This window comes from Cetorhinus maximus, chromosome 27, assembly GCF_964194155.1.
Source record: "Cetorhinus maximus chromosome 27, sCetMax3.hap1.1, whole genome shotgun sequence".
NCBI classification, from domain to species: domain Eukaryota; kingdom Metazoa; phylum Chordata; class Chondrichthyes; order Lamniformes; family Cetorhinidae; genus Cetorhinus; species Cetorhinus maximus.
Genome location: NC_135905.1, coordinates 4363541 through 4377772, shown reverse-complemented (window position 1 = coordinate 4377772; position 14232 = coordinate 4363541). Strand labels below are relative to the sequence as shown.

The following is a 14232-nucleotide window of genomic DNA, read 5'->3' as shown; positions in this document are numbered from 1 at the left end:
CTTCTCCAATCCATCCACATAACTGAAGTCCCTCATCCCTGCAACCAATCACATTCATCTTTTCTGTACCCTCTCTAAAGCCTTCCTGTCAAAGTCTTATCAATTACATTGTTACAGTTTGTTAATATCAATTACATGGTTAAGGTTAAGAGAAACAGGTAATGAGTATTTGAGCATATATAAATAGGGGATAGCTGGGACACTGGGTTGTGCAGGGGAAGAACTGCGAGACTGAAGTCAATAAATTCTCTAGAAAAAGAAAAGATCCATGTCTTGGTTTCTGCTTCACCAACTAGCTTGGATTCTGTTAACACTTCCCAAGGTGCGATGCCCAAAATTGGACACAAACTCTCTCTTTTCCTCTTTAAAACTTCTGACTCTCATCTGCAGTATATAACCAAGCCACCCAACCTGTCAGATATAGGATTCTTTATTCCTTTAGCTAAGTGGTTTATAAATATGATGGTAAGTTGGAGCCCTGGTACAGATCCCTGGGTGATATATAAGAAAACAAATGAACTATTCATATATAGCATCTTTCAGGACTTCCAGACATCAGTGTTGTCACTGTTGAAACATAGGAAATGCAGAAGCCAATATGTATACAGCACAGCAAACCCCATCCACTGCCCCCCCAACAAACAGCAATAGAATAACGATCAGATAATCTGCTCATTGAACAACAAACATTGGCTGGGACGCTCTTGTGCTCTTCTGCAAATAACTGTGGAATCTTTTATACCCACCCGAGGGGGCAAAGTCTTCCTCTGTTTAATGCTTCATCCAAAATACAACTCCAACATTACAGGGCTCCCTCGGTACTGCTGGGAGCGTTAGCAATATCCAACAGTGCAAGGCTCCCTCGAGTGACTGCACTGAGTGTTGGCAGCGATTATGTACTCTAGCCCTCCCGGGTGGAACTTTGACCCCATGACCTTCTGACTCAAGAGGTGAGTGTGCACCCTAGGGACGCGACTGACACCCAATACATAGTTGATGTTAATTCACTGGCCATGAAGCAACTTATGTTCTGAACCAAAACTAGAGCTGCAGCACCAGTATATAAATTCAAGTTGAAATGTGACCAATACACACACAGCTGGTAGCATCAAATCACCATTACCAGAGGATCCAGCTACAATGAAGAACTCCAGACTCAATAGCCTGCCAATTGCCATGATCTAAGACCACGTATGAAGAATTGGTAAAATGCCAGAGACCAGCTTCTACCTTGTAGAACTGTACCCCAGGGAGAGTCAGTGTGTGTGGAACTGTACCCCAGGGAGAATCAGTGCGTGTGGAACAGTACCCCAGGGAGAGTCAGTGTGTGTGGAACTGTACCCCAGGGAGAATCAGTGTGTGTGGAACTGTACCCCAGGGAGAGTCAGTGCGTGTGGAACTGTACCCCAGTGAGAGTCAGTGCGTGTGGAACTGTAACCCAGTGAGAGTCAGTGCGTGTGGAACTGTACCCCAGTGAGAGTCAGTGTGTGTGGAACTGTAACCCAGTGAGAGTCAGTGTGTGTGGAACTGTACCCCAGGGAGAATCAGTGTGTGTGGAACTGTACCCCAGGGAGAGTCAGTGTGTGTGGAACTGTAACCCAGTGAGAGTCAGTGCGTGTGGAACTGTACCCCAGGGAGAGTCAGTGTGAGTGGAACTGTACCCCAGTGAGAGTCAGTGTGTGTGGAACTGTACCCCAGTGAGAGTCAGTGTGTGTGGAACTGTACCCCAGTGAGAGTCAGTGTGTGTGGAACTGTACCCCAGGGAGAGTCAGTGTGTGTGGAACTGTACCCCAGGGAGAGTCAGTGTGTGTGGAACTGTACCCCAGTGAGAGTCAGTGTATGTGGAGCTGTAACCCAGGGAGAGTCAGTGTGTGCGGAACTGTACCCCAGTGAGAGTCAGTGTGTGCGGAACTGTACCCCAGTGAGAGTCAGTGTGTGCGGAACTGTACCCCAGAGAGAGTCAGTGTATGTGGAGCTGTAACCCAGGGAGAGTCAGTGTGTGCGGAACTGTACCCCAGGGAGAGTCAGTATCTTTCATACATGAACTCAGGGAAACCAATAAAAAGACGGAATACTGTAAAAGTTACAAAAAACGCAGCCAGTACATAATTTCTGGAAGATTTTTATCTGGATAATTTTGCCATCACCCTGTGAGCTGTTACATTTTAAGAAAAACTTAAATGTAAAGAGAGCTAGTCTGTAGCGTAAACACAATCAACAGGCAGTTCTTCCAGTGCATCATGCATCCTATGACAACTCCTTAAAAGGTGTGGAAAAAATAGCTGCGCATTTAAACTCTAAAGAGCAAACGAGGATTCTGCGAAGAATGCAGATAAGTTGGCTTTGCACAATGTAGCCTGGAGCCATTTGAGATAGTCCAAGTGTTCAAGGATTCTGTGGAATGAAAATGTGTGTCACATGTGATGTCATGTCATCAATATAATCCTCAAACTAATCCAGCCTTCGTTGCTCCATTTGGTCATAGAGTATTCTAGCAACACACGGGGGAAAGGAAAAAAAAAACTGTGGGAGAATTACTTCAGAGGCAAAGGAAAAGAAATCCTGAACATCCCCCAGGAACCTAAAATGTTTCTTAAACTGGGATAAAGGAACATTCTTTGAATAGTGTCTCCATGAACAAATCAGGCAGAGTCCCAGGCTGGTTAGTGTCACATACTGAACAACTCCATCAGTCCGGTGTTAATCCAAATGTACTGTTCCCCAACCACTGCAGCCTCCATTCTGTGACGAAGAAAAGTATTGCAGTGTACAACGAGGAAGTAATTCAAAGAAACGTTGGTAACTCAAACGCAGCTCTGAGTACATGACATGTATTTAGACAAAAGGGGCACCAGCTTGTCACGGAATGAAATATTAAACTCCCATCATGGAACGGTGCCAGGCTGTGCCAGAAATATCAGGAGAGTTTTCCCTATTTTCTCACAACTATACAGTGCTGTACAGATTAAAATCCCCCCCAGTCCAGATTCTTGAATTATTTTGGCATTCTTTATGCAGTTGTCAATGACATCAAACGCTCCCACAGTTTAGGAGGACCCTTGCTCCCACCCCACCAGCCCTACTGCCCCACCCTGAATTCATGGACACCCTTTGCCGCTCGGATTCCCCTGTCCCACACAGTTCATGGGGACCCCACCCCCCCGCACGACTCACCGGACTCCTCCCCCACTTCCAACCCCGACTCTCTGACCCTGGGCTGGGCTGGGCTGGGCTGGTTCCGAGCGGTTTCTGACTGGACACTGAGTGACGGTAAACAGTTTGTGACGGGAATAGTAATCATTTCCTAACAACGAGCTGAGTGTCACCACCAGACTTGTCAGCAGACGGGCAGAGGGCAATCAGCACATCCCGAAATAGCCTGCCCCGTTTGTCACACCAATATCAAGACTCTCATTCTCCACATACCATGCCTAAGGAATGAAAACAAGTGTTTAAATTATCCCAGAGAGGCTCCTCATGAATCCTTCACTCGTACAGGGATAAATCATGGGACAAGAAAAAAAAAAACCCAACTCATCCACAGCCCCAAGCCCACCCCACCCCATCGTGGACTCCAGCCCATCCACTTGATCTCCTGATAGAACATTCTGTGTAAATGCTCCCTGATCCCCAAATGGCAGCAAACAAAGTGTCAAATCCTTTAATTCCTCCCAATCACTTAAGCAAACCAGGGCCCTGCCCTTCAGCGCTATGTAGGAGGCATGGGGTTTTAAACTGAGGGAAACAGGGATTCATCTTGGGGGTCTTTTTTTTTTTATTTAATTCATTCACAGGGATGTGGGCGTCGCTGGCTAGGCCAGCATTTATTGTCCATCCCCAACTGCCCATGTTCAGAGGGGCAGTTAAGAGTCAACCACATTGCTGTGGGCCCGGAGTCACATGTAGGCCGGACCGGGTAAGGATGGCAGATTTCCCTCCAGAACCAGGTGGATTTTTACGACACTCGACAATGGTTTGTTTGTTGGTCATCGCTAGACTTTCGATTCCGGATTTTTATTGAATTCATTTTGAATTCGATTTGAGCCCGGGTCCCCAGAGCATTACCCTGGGCCTCTGCGTAAAGAACACCATATTTCTGGAATATAGTGATAATACCACTATTGCTACCGCCTCCCCACCCACATTCACCACCTTGCACTTGAGGTAATTCCACACAGTAGCCTAAGCAGGGAGCTTAGTCGTTCGTTACAGTGAACCCAGGTTACTCTCTGCTGATCTACACACAGATTTTCCAGCAGAATCACTGGACACAAATCAGGAGCAGGGAATATAACTCCTTCTCCTTCAGGACTTGGCGGGGGGGGTGCGGGTTCAGCTAGCTGTCAAGCTCCGATACCACTCCCGTTGTAGAACAAATGAAAAACAAGCATTACCTAGAACAGCTTTCACGGCCTCGGGACGTTCCCCAAGCACTTTACAGCCAATGACGTGTTTTGTGAATCATGGACACTATTGTGATGCAGGAAACACAGGAGCCAAATATTACACACAGCAAAGATGCCACGAGCAGCCCAATTTGCGCACAGAGAGACTCCACAAGCCGCACAGTGATAATGAGAACGGTGGGGGGCGCACTCCCCTGCTCCTATTCGAATAGTGCCAGGGGATCCTTTCCATTCACCCGAGGAAGCAGATAGCCGAGCACAGGCCGAGGGTGCAAACTCAGACCCACAAATTTGTCCCGCTCAGTGACTCTACCAACCGCAGCTTTGTCACCTTTGTCCAGCTACTTATCTTAGTTTATTGCTTTAGTGTTTCAACAATTGAGTAAAATCAACAATGAGTCAGTTTTTGCACGGTTGCTCGTGGCAACAGCCAACGTACTGCAACGTACATCAATAAATTAATGGAGGGTAGCACAGGCCAGAAAATACAAGATAACAAGTTGGGGCATCAATTAATCACCTCTCCACTGGTATTCTCTCGTCTTCCTTTCCTGTCTGCCCCCCGCATCCCCCCCACCCCCAACGAGAATTCCACTTTCCAATTCCTCTGCCTCTACACATCCTTCTCGAGTAGAAATGCAGGGGTTTGTGATCCACCTTAACACCGCTCCAAAAGTGAGGCGTCTCCCAGGCTGCGCAGACCTCCGCGGTGAGATTCTGTTCTCTTACTCTCGCCTGAACTATTATTGCTACCCAACCCCCGTCAGCCAAAAGTGGGCAACAACGATCCATCGAGGGAAACAGGTTTGAACACACCGATTGGGGCTGGGGTTTGTATCTGGGCTTTCAGGATGGCAGGTTAACCACACTCTTTGAGCCAGAAGCATGGCATTGGCTGGTTCGCCAACCACCTGCCAACTTGTGCCTTTCCTTCCCAATCAATTATTCCCTGACCTCAGCCTTGCACTGTTGGTCAGAGTTTCCACTATTGACCAATTTTATCACCTTCAAAATAATTGGATTATCATGCTCCCTGCCCCCATCTGTGCCTTGCTACAGCCAATGGGTATCCTCCTGTACCCGACACAGGTGGCCATTCTTCAAATGTCAACCTTAAGCAATCGCATGTGAGCAGGCTATTCAACTGTGGAAGCATCACAGCCAAGCCAAGCCATTCTCGTCCTCACCCAACTTTCAGATGCTCAGAAACAGGACCGTGGAACAGTGACAAACTCAGCTAGGGACCCTGGGTGGGTTTACACCGATCGAACCCGTGAGTCACAGAGGTGCTCTACACCCCAGTTAAGGACCCCAGGTACAGCAGCACAAGCCAAGTGGCAAGCTTGGAATCTGGGCTTAAGTAAAGCACCAGGCAGTCCCTTTACACACACTAGGTTAGTGGCAAAACCTTCCTTTACTTTGTTAATTCAGAAGGAGTTCTTTATTGACAGCACCCTGTAGCGTCAATACATGTGTACATGCAGCAGTAGTAAACAAGTCACACCAGGGGACATTCCAGTGATACTCTGCATCTGTGCCACATTTATTTTAATACTTCAAAGCCGCAGTGACGGTTTCCGACCAGACTGGAGGAATGTAAACGAACTCTCCGATCCACAGCATGACGCCAGCAACTGCAAAGTGTGATCTGTCTGCCAAATTTGGGAACACATGAAGTCAGGCCAGCAGCAAACACATTGTGCTCATTACGGCCCATTCAGGGCAAGCTGCGCTGTGCCAGGCATTTTCTCTACCACCAGCTCTCAGTCCACTTAATCTACCCTGTCAAATTGCAAATTAACATCATCTCTCTTTGTCTGGGTTAAAAAGAGTTCCTTCGCAAAGCAGCAACATTGACTCGAGCGCAAGCAGTTCAGAATTTAACACTGAGTTTAGTTATTCCCACTGGACACAAACTTAAAATAGCACAAAACACAGCAGGAACATAGCTTACGCTGAATCTTAGATGCCAGCATTAAAGGGCTTGGAATACATTTTATGTGTTAGTTTTCAGTGCAGAGTGATATGCACAGCACAAAGGCATTGATCTGCATCACTTGTGCATTGCAATAAACCAACTGCTCTCCGCTCCCAAAACAGAGTCACCAAACCTGGTCTTTTCACGAAGACACTGCCCCTTAAAAGAAAAGGATTATATCATTTTCTTCAAGAAACAACTGCATTTGTCGTCTAAACAGGCGAGGTCCATTCCATACCTTGGATCTACTTTGTCAGTTAAAGGAGGCATTTTCTTTCCTTTCAGTAATTCTTCACTGCTTTAAAACGTGCTGAGAGTTTAAATTTTTCTTGGACGTAATTACCAGCTTCCAAAAGGAGGTGTTCCGCTCTCAATGACTGCTCATTTGACTCACTGGTGTTCGATCTGAGACACCCAAATCTGGCCTGTCAGCTTTAAGTACCTCAGCCCCTCCCACCACGGTGCTTTAATTAGGTTCCTTAGTTCACTCAGACTCGCCTCCTCCTAACAGGGTTCCAAAGGACAAATACCCTGAAGCATCTGAAGTGTTTAATGGCTATTCAGCTGTTTGGGAAACGATGATCTCATGTTTTGACACAACTTCTGAAAAGGGCTGGGGTAATGGTCGATAAAGTTCTGCTTGTGTTGGACGTGGAGCGAGAGGTTGACTTTCTGGGTCCGGCACCTAGGAAAGCTGTACAGGAACAAAGCTCAGCTCACCTTACATCTAAATCTGTGATGGGTGCTTCATTACTACCAGAGGCAGCCCACGATCAAGTCTCAACAGAGAACGCTAGCAGGTCGCCCGCTCTCCAGCTTTCAGTCCATTGTTAAATGATTAACTTTCCGACTCGGGACACCACTCCCCCCACCCCCCCCGCCACCAATGTTTTGCTTGGCACCCATACCAGGTGGGCTGGGGCGCAATGGATCACGGGGTGCATACGAACACACAAAATGCAAATGGGTAGGAAACCCAAGGATTCAGAGCAGGAGTGGACCCATCCAGTACCCCGGACCTGCTCTACCATTCAATACAATCATGGGTGATCTTCTGCCTCAACTCCATCTTCCTGCCCACTCCCCCACTTCCCGAGACCCCGAAACTCTCCTCCATCTCAGTCTCAGATATATCCAACAATGGAGGATCCACAACCCTCTGGAGTATCAGCCAATCCTGCCCTGAACCTGCCCTGCACCATATTTACTAAACTTTTCTCCCCACTCCTTCTACTCACCCTCCACAGTCATATAATCTCCTGGGAGAGTCAGAAAACCAGGGGGAAAAAATCTCAGGCCCAATAAGAGGTAAAATTACTCTGCAAAATTCTCTTTCTGCCATGTTAGGCAATCCTGGAGATCACACAAGTTGAGTGTTATCTACACTCTTGGGAGAGAAGGTTGCCTTTCCCCTTCTCCCTTGGAGCTCACAATTCAGCAACTCCACTTTGGAGAGACGCAAAGTAAAAGTCAGGCATCCCTTCCCACAGAAAGAGAAAGGCTCCATTCATCTGCCCCATGGAAGTCAGGATCACTGTGATACTGATGAGCTTTCCCTGGATGCATGTTCCTCGAGAGCAAGAATTAGGGGAAAGGGACATGCTTGAATTCCACCTCAGGCAGGGTACGACAGCTGAATAGAACACGATCAAGGCCCAGGGCAATTGTTGTGGTGGGTTTGCCAAAGGCCCATAAGTATAGGGCAGGAAAAAGCTAAAGGCCCTGTGCCTTACCCTGACCTCATTACCAAAGGAGGTCCTCTGCTTCAGCCTATATGCTGCTGAAACCCTCTTCATTCCTTTGCCCCTTCCAGACTTCACCATTCTCATACTCTCCTGGCCAGTCTCCCATCTTTCATCCTCCATAAACATGAGCTCATCCAAGCCCTGTTCACCCCTCTGCTCACTGACCTACATTGGCTTCTGGTCTGGCAACATCCTGATTTATGTAAAGTACTGTCCTTTCTTCAAATCTCTCCATGGCCTCGTTCCTCCATAGCCCTGTAACCCTCAGATTTCTGTACTCTTCAGATGCTTAGCCAAATTTAATCCCTTCACCATTGGCAGCCATGGCTTCAGCTGCTGAGATCTAAGCTCAGAAATTCCCTCCCTAAACCCCTCTGCCTCTTGATGTTGGAGTACATTCCGATTAGCAGGATTTTCTTTTTCTTTATTCAGTTATGGGATGTGGCATCGCTGGCAAGGCCAGCATCTGTTGTCCATCCCTAATTGCCCTTGAACTGAGCAGCTTGCTGGGCCATTTCTGAGGGCAGTTAAGGGTCAACCACATTGCTGTGGGTCTGGAGTCACATGTAGGCCAGACCAGGTAAGGACGGCAGATTTCCCTCCCTAAAGGGTATCAGTGAACCAGATGGGTTTTTACAACGATCGACGATAGTCTTAGTAATGATGGTGTTGAAAACTAACTTTATATTCCAGATTTTTATTAATTGAATTTAAATTCCACCAGCTGCCATGGTGGGACTTGAACCCATGTCCCCAGGGCATTAGCCTGGGCCTCTGGATTGGTAGTCTAGTGAAATTACTATTATGCCACCGTCTCCCTCAATCTGCATTACCACGAGCTAGGAAAGATTTGACCGGTGTATCTGTAGCTGTATCAGCCAAAGAGTTGAAGGCAGGACTTAAAGCAAAGTTGATTTTAGAGTGAAGTCTGTTAAGAAAGTCTGTTTAAAAAGACATCAGGCAGAACTCATCACTGAAACTAGAAGCAGGATATTCTGCCAGCACTATGATCCGAGCGGAGGATAGTTACATAATTCAGATTGTGTGCATAGAATCAATCCCCGTCACTCACAGCAGTGCAGTCTCTAGCAGCGGTTGGACAGTAGAATGATCTAATCATTCTCCATGATGGTGTGATTGACAGTCTGTTTCTACCTGAGGAACAGGTTTGCGATCCGGATGATCTTGAGATCCTAGAGCAGGTCAGTGCTAGGACTACACCATCCCGAATCTTCACCCTGTCCTGCAGACACAGATCCCCCTTGGTGCCCAGGTGCGGACACTGTAAGGGCCAACGTAGGGGATGAAAGTCAATGTGGCCACTTATAAAACCATGGGCCCGATATTCTGGCAGACCTAGCAGGAGAACAGAGCTCACAGCCATCCATAGACAGGGTTACTGACAGACTCATAACACCACACTGGTATCTCAAAGGGCCCTGTAGGGGTACCCTCCCCAGGGGAGACCCAGGGCATCAATGGAGTGCAGGGCCACATCCCCCAGTGCGAGGATTTCAAACTCCTGCCTCACGCCTCAGAATCCCCTCGAGGGCCTCACTTCATCTGACCTCTACTACCGCCTCCAGCAACCCACCCACCAATCATCTGTGCACCTCCAGCATCCCTCTGCTCCAGCACTGGTGGAGCAGCCTCCCACCATCATGCCCTGCAGGAACTTTCCCACAAAATTCACCCCTAACCCTCCCACACCCCCACATAGCTGCAACCCACAAAATTATGTCTCCCCAAGACTCTTCAAATGAAACTATTTTGATCTCTGGAATGTGGCTATAAGATTATTCTCCCTCAACCTCTGGCCTAATTCTGCTCGGTGTCTATATTCCTCTCACACTCCATGAGGCAGTTTGAGCCCTATGTTAAGACACTGGGTGCTGATAGACTTTGCTCCGTTGCATTTAAGAAGTCACGAGGGGCGGGGGAGGGGAGGGTATTTCCTTGGCTCCATGGCAAAAGGTGGTTTTTGAATGGAAGTACTTGCCGTGTAACCCAATCAGTGCCACCATGCTGGAGAAAAACAGACCGGAATTTCTAAAGCATCTTTCAGGGCTCCAGGGTGTCCCAAGGCACTTTACAATAAACACAGTGCTTCCTAAAGTGAAACCCAATTTGCACACAGCATGCTCCCCACCAAAATGAGGTAACGGGCAGATAATTTGTTTTTGTGATACTGGTTGAGGGGCTAATACTGTGGAGAGAACACCCCTGCTCTTCGTCAAAAGAGTGCTGTGGGATCTTTTAAGTTCGTTTAGGAGGGCAGACTTGGTTTAATGTCTCATCCGATAGACGGCACCTCCGACAGTATTGCACCCCCTTATTAGTGCACTGGGGATGTCGACCTGGGTTATATGCTCGAGTCCTTGGAGAGTGAGCCCTCTGATCGAGACTGAGCGATGCCCAAGTGACACTGTGGAATGCTACAACCGATGGATGATTTTGATACTTTACTCACACTTGAGGAATCAGAAAATAAAACAAAAGTTTGGCCAAGTCAAGTGGCTGCATTGAGCACTCCATTCATTGCCTGGCATCTAATCTGGTGGCATTTCAATAGAGTAAACACGCTACATACAGAACATTCCGGAAGGGAACATTTAAAGGGCTCCATCCTCCGTGGAAAAAATGTTTGCCTAACATTTCTTCCGTGTGAGGGGGTGGGGGAAAAAGGGATGGGAAAATCACGTGTCCCTTTCAGTGCAGCGACCTCACACTCATAATTAAACAAGGAGCTTTCTGAGGCTCGGTCTGAGATTTCAGAACAAATTGGAGCACAATCTCCAAATTAGAAAGGGAAAGGGAAGCGGAAATTTGAACTCTCTCTCTCTCCCCAAATAAACTGTTAACACATCGGGTTCAACTGAAATTTTCATCGCCAAGGTTGACAGATTTTTACTGGAATAAAGATATCTTGGGTTATGAATCAAAAGCAAGGAAAGGGGATTGAGGTACAGATCAGCTATCTCCTAATTAAACAGTGAAGCTAGTTTGATGGGCTGAATGGCCTACTCTGCTTCCTATAATCAGTGCCTTTAAAAAGGAAACATACCGAATGGACATAGCTTTGAGTTGGCTCTCATCGATATAGCGAATGCATCAGGTCCACGATTAAGAACAGGGTCTTTGTGCTGTATCACCTGTCAGCTCCAAGCCCATTGGCTCTTCAATGTTCCATGTTCCAGCTCTGGGCACCATAAACACCCATGCAGCAAACATTCACCACAAGGCATGGCGGGGCAGGTCTAAACGCTAGATAAAAGCCATCTCGGAAAAGTAGCAATAAACTGACCGAACAGCTTCAAAACAGAATTGGCACCATACCCAAAAGAATACTGCCGCTCAAAAGCAGTCTTGAAGATCTAAGAGACATGCGGCAAAGAAATTCCACCATAAATCCATTGGGACACACAGACGCTGTGAAGATAGACGCAACATCCAATCAGTTTTATTGCAAGGGAAACCATCTCAAGCCCCGAACATTGCAATTTGCAGCTGTGTTACTGAGGGGAAAGGGGGAAAGTGTGTGCATCGAGGGTACAGCATTTATGTTCTGGTGTGGATTTAGATATTTTTAATTCCTCATTTATTGCATTTCCAAACATTCTGGGGCCCCCCTGCTAATTCTGTCTTTCTAGCCAACTATACTTTCTCCTGGATAGGTTACAAATATCTGAAATATGGAAATAAAAGTAACTGCGCAGATTTTAACACAACTTTACAAGCTCTGCATCCTTTCATTGGGAATCTAACCCCAGATAAATCAGGTTAACCAAACCTGCTAAAACCCCACTGCTGGCACAACAGTTCACATTCTACACGTTGTTATGGTCTGGAATGCACTGTCTGAAAAGATGGTAGAAGCAGATACAACAGTAACGTTTAAAATGGGGTTTGATGAATACTTGGAGGAAAAAAGAACATCAGGGCTAAGGGGACAGGCAGGGGAATGGGTCTATTTGGGTCACTCTTTCAAAGGACGGCTCAGATACAGTGGACTGAAGGACCCCGTTCTGTGGTGCATCATTAATAAAACCCCTATCACATTTGTCCCTGTCCCAAACCTGCTGAAGTTGTGGCAATTTCATTATTATTTTTTTTTTAAAGAATCACATTTTATTTTTAAAGTTTCAGCGTAGACAAGGAAATGTCGATATTGATTACAAAAAAAAACCCATGTTCTGACCAAGGTGGGTTTTTCAAATATCTTTTCCTCTTAGATACTGAGCAACAAGTTACTCCTCTGTTCTTACAACCTTAAATCACGAGACAAAAAATTTCATAGGGTACAGGGGGCCTTGTGGTGCAGTCAGGAGGGACCCTACCTCTGAGCCAGAAGCTTCGGGTTCAAGTCCCACTCCAGGACTTGATGGCCAAGGAAAGGTACATTTATAATGCAGCCAGACAGGTTGAGTATCAACTTGTAAATCCTTCCAATGTCTGCCAATGGCAGGCGGTAAGAGCGGGAGAGATTCCTGGTCAGCCATGTGACAGAAAGAAAGTTGAAGCCTCTACCACCACTATCCATAGCCCCAGGCTACAACCTGCATGTAAAAGGTATACATTACCACAGAAGCTCTGACACCTTGGGGAGCTGTTTGGCTCAGTTGGCTAGAGCGTATCAGATTGGTGCCAACAGCATGGGGTTCAATCCCCATTCTGGCTGGGGTGGATTCAGGACCTGCCTCTTCGCCCTACGTGTGGTGGAGGTCATGATGAAAGGGGTTGCACCTGCCTTCAGGCAGAGAAGGGAAGATGATGACGATGACGTACATGGCATGGTTCAATCCAACAAGTCTGTGCCGGTGTTTATTCTCCACTCGAGCTTCCTCATCTAAATCTCCCATCGTAACCCTCCATTCCCTTCTTCCTCATATGCTTATCCAGCTTCCCCTTAAATGCATCTATACTATTCACTTCCACCGCTCCCTGTGGTAGAGAGTTCTACATTCTCACCACTCTCCAGGTAAAGAAGTTTCTTCAGAATTCCCAATTGGATTTCTCGGTGATTATCTTATATTGACGGCCTCTAGTTCTGCTCTTCCCCCTGAGAGGAAACATTCTCTCCCTATCCACTCTATCAAAACCTTTCAGAATTTTAAAGACCTCCATTAGGTCACCTTTCAGCTTATCCTAGAGAATAGAGACCCAGCCTGTTCATTCTTTCCTGTTATGCATTATCCATACATTCTGGTATCATCCTTCTAAATCTCTGCATCCTCCCCAGCGTCTCTATATCATTTTTGTAATTTGGTGACTGGAATTGCATGCAGTATTCTAAGTGAGATCTAACCAAGGTTCAATAAAGGTTTAGCATAGCTTCCCTACTTTTCAATATTATCCCTCCAGAAATAAACCCAGGGATCAATTTATTCTTACTGGTGATTACAGGAAACAACTAGAGATAACTTCAGATTAATCTTTAAAATGTTCACCTGACATTCCTCTGTCACTATTTTAATAGGTTTTAACAAAATAAACCTGATACTTTGTTAAAATGAGAGAGAGAAGAAGATGTGCAAATACATTAAATGTTCACCCACTATTAACACCATTTATGCTCTCGTCAGTCTATTAAATGCTTGTTTTCTTGGGCTGGGAATAAAAAGGATGGTCATGCTGCGTGTTTGACAGCAGAATCACTGAATAGGAACTTATGCCAATTAAATATTGGGAGGAGCAAAGCCACTGTCTTCAGACCCCACCATTAACTCCATTCCCTCGTCCCGGACTCCATCCCTCTCCCTCACTGTCAGGGGCTGAACCACTGCTCACAACCTTGGCATTCAATAAAGAGCTGGCCAACCCCAGCCTCCCCATCACCAAGACACCTACTTTCGCCTCGGTAACACTGCCCATGACCACGCCTTTAGCTGTCTGGACCCGAGGCTCTGGGGTTCCCTCCCTTAACCTCTCCACCTCTCTTTCCTCCTTTAAGGCGCTCCTTAAAACCATCCTCTTTGACTGATGTTCTTGGTCATCCTTCCTAATACCTCCTAATATGGCTTGGTGGTAAATTCTGCTTGATAAGGCTATGAAATGCGTTGGGGTGTTTGACTTTCTTATAGCTGCTATATAAACACAAGTAGCT

The 14232-nt window shown here is 46.6% G+C and overlaps 1 protein-coding gene across 48 annotated transcripts in view; it reads right to left on the bottom strand.

Moving 5' to 3' along the window:
* sorbs1 (sorbin and SH3 domain containing 1) overlaps positions 1-14232 on the bottom strand; it is a 229234-nt gene that overhangs the window by 125951 nt on the left and 89051 nt on the right. For 45 of the 48 annotated variants that reach the window (XM_078530549.1, XM_078530559.1, XM_078530566.1 and 42 more), the window contains exon 1: positions 6623-8302. The exons of the other annotated variants lie outside the window; for them this stretch is intronic. In XM_078530549.1, the coding sequence (XP_078386675.1) occupies positions 6623-6654 (32 nt within the window). In that variant the 5' untranslated portion in view covers positions 6655-8302. Of the gene's footprint in view, positions 1-6622; positions 8303-14232 lie in introns of those variants that run through there. 48 annotated transcript variants of the gene reach the window in all.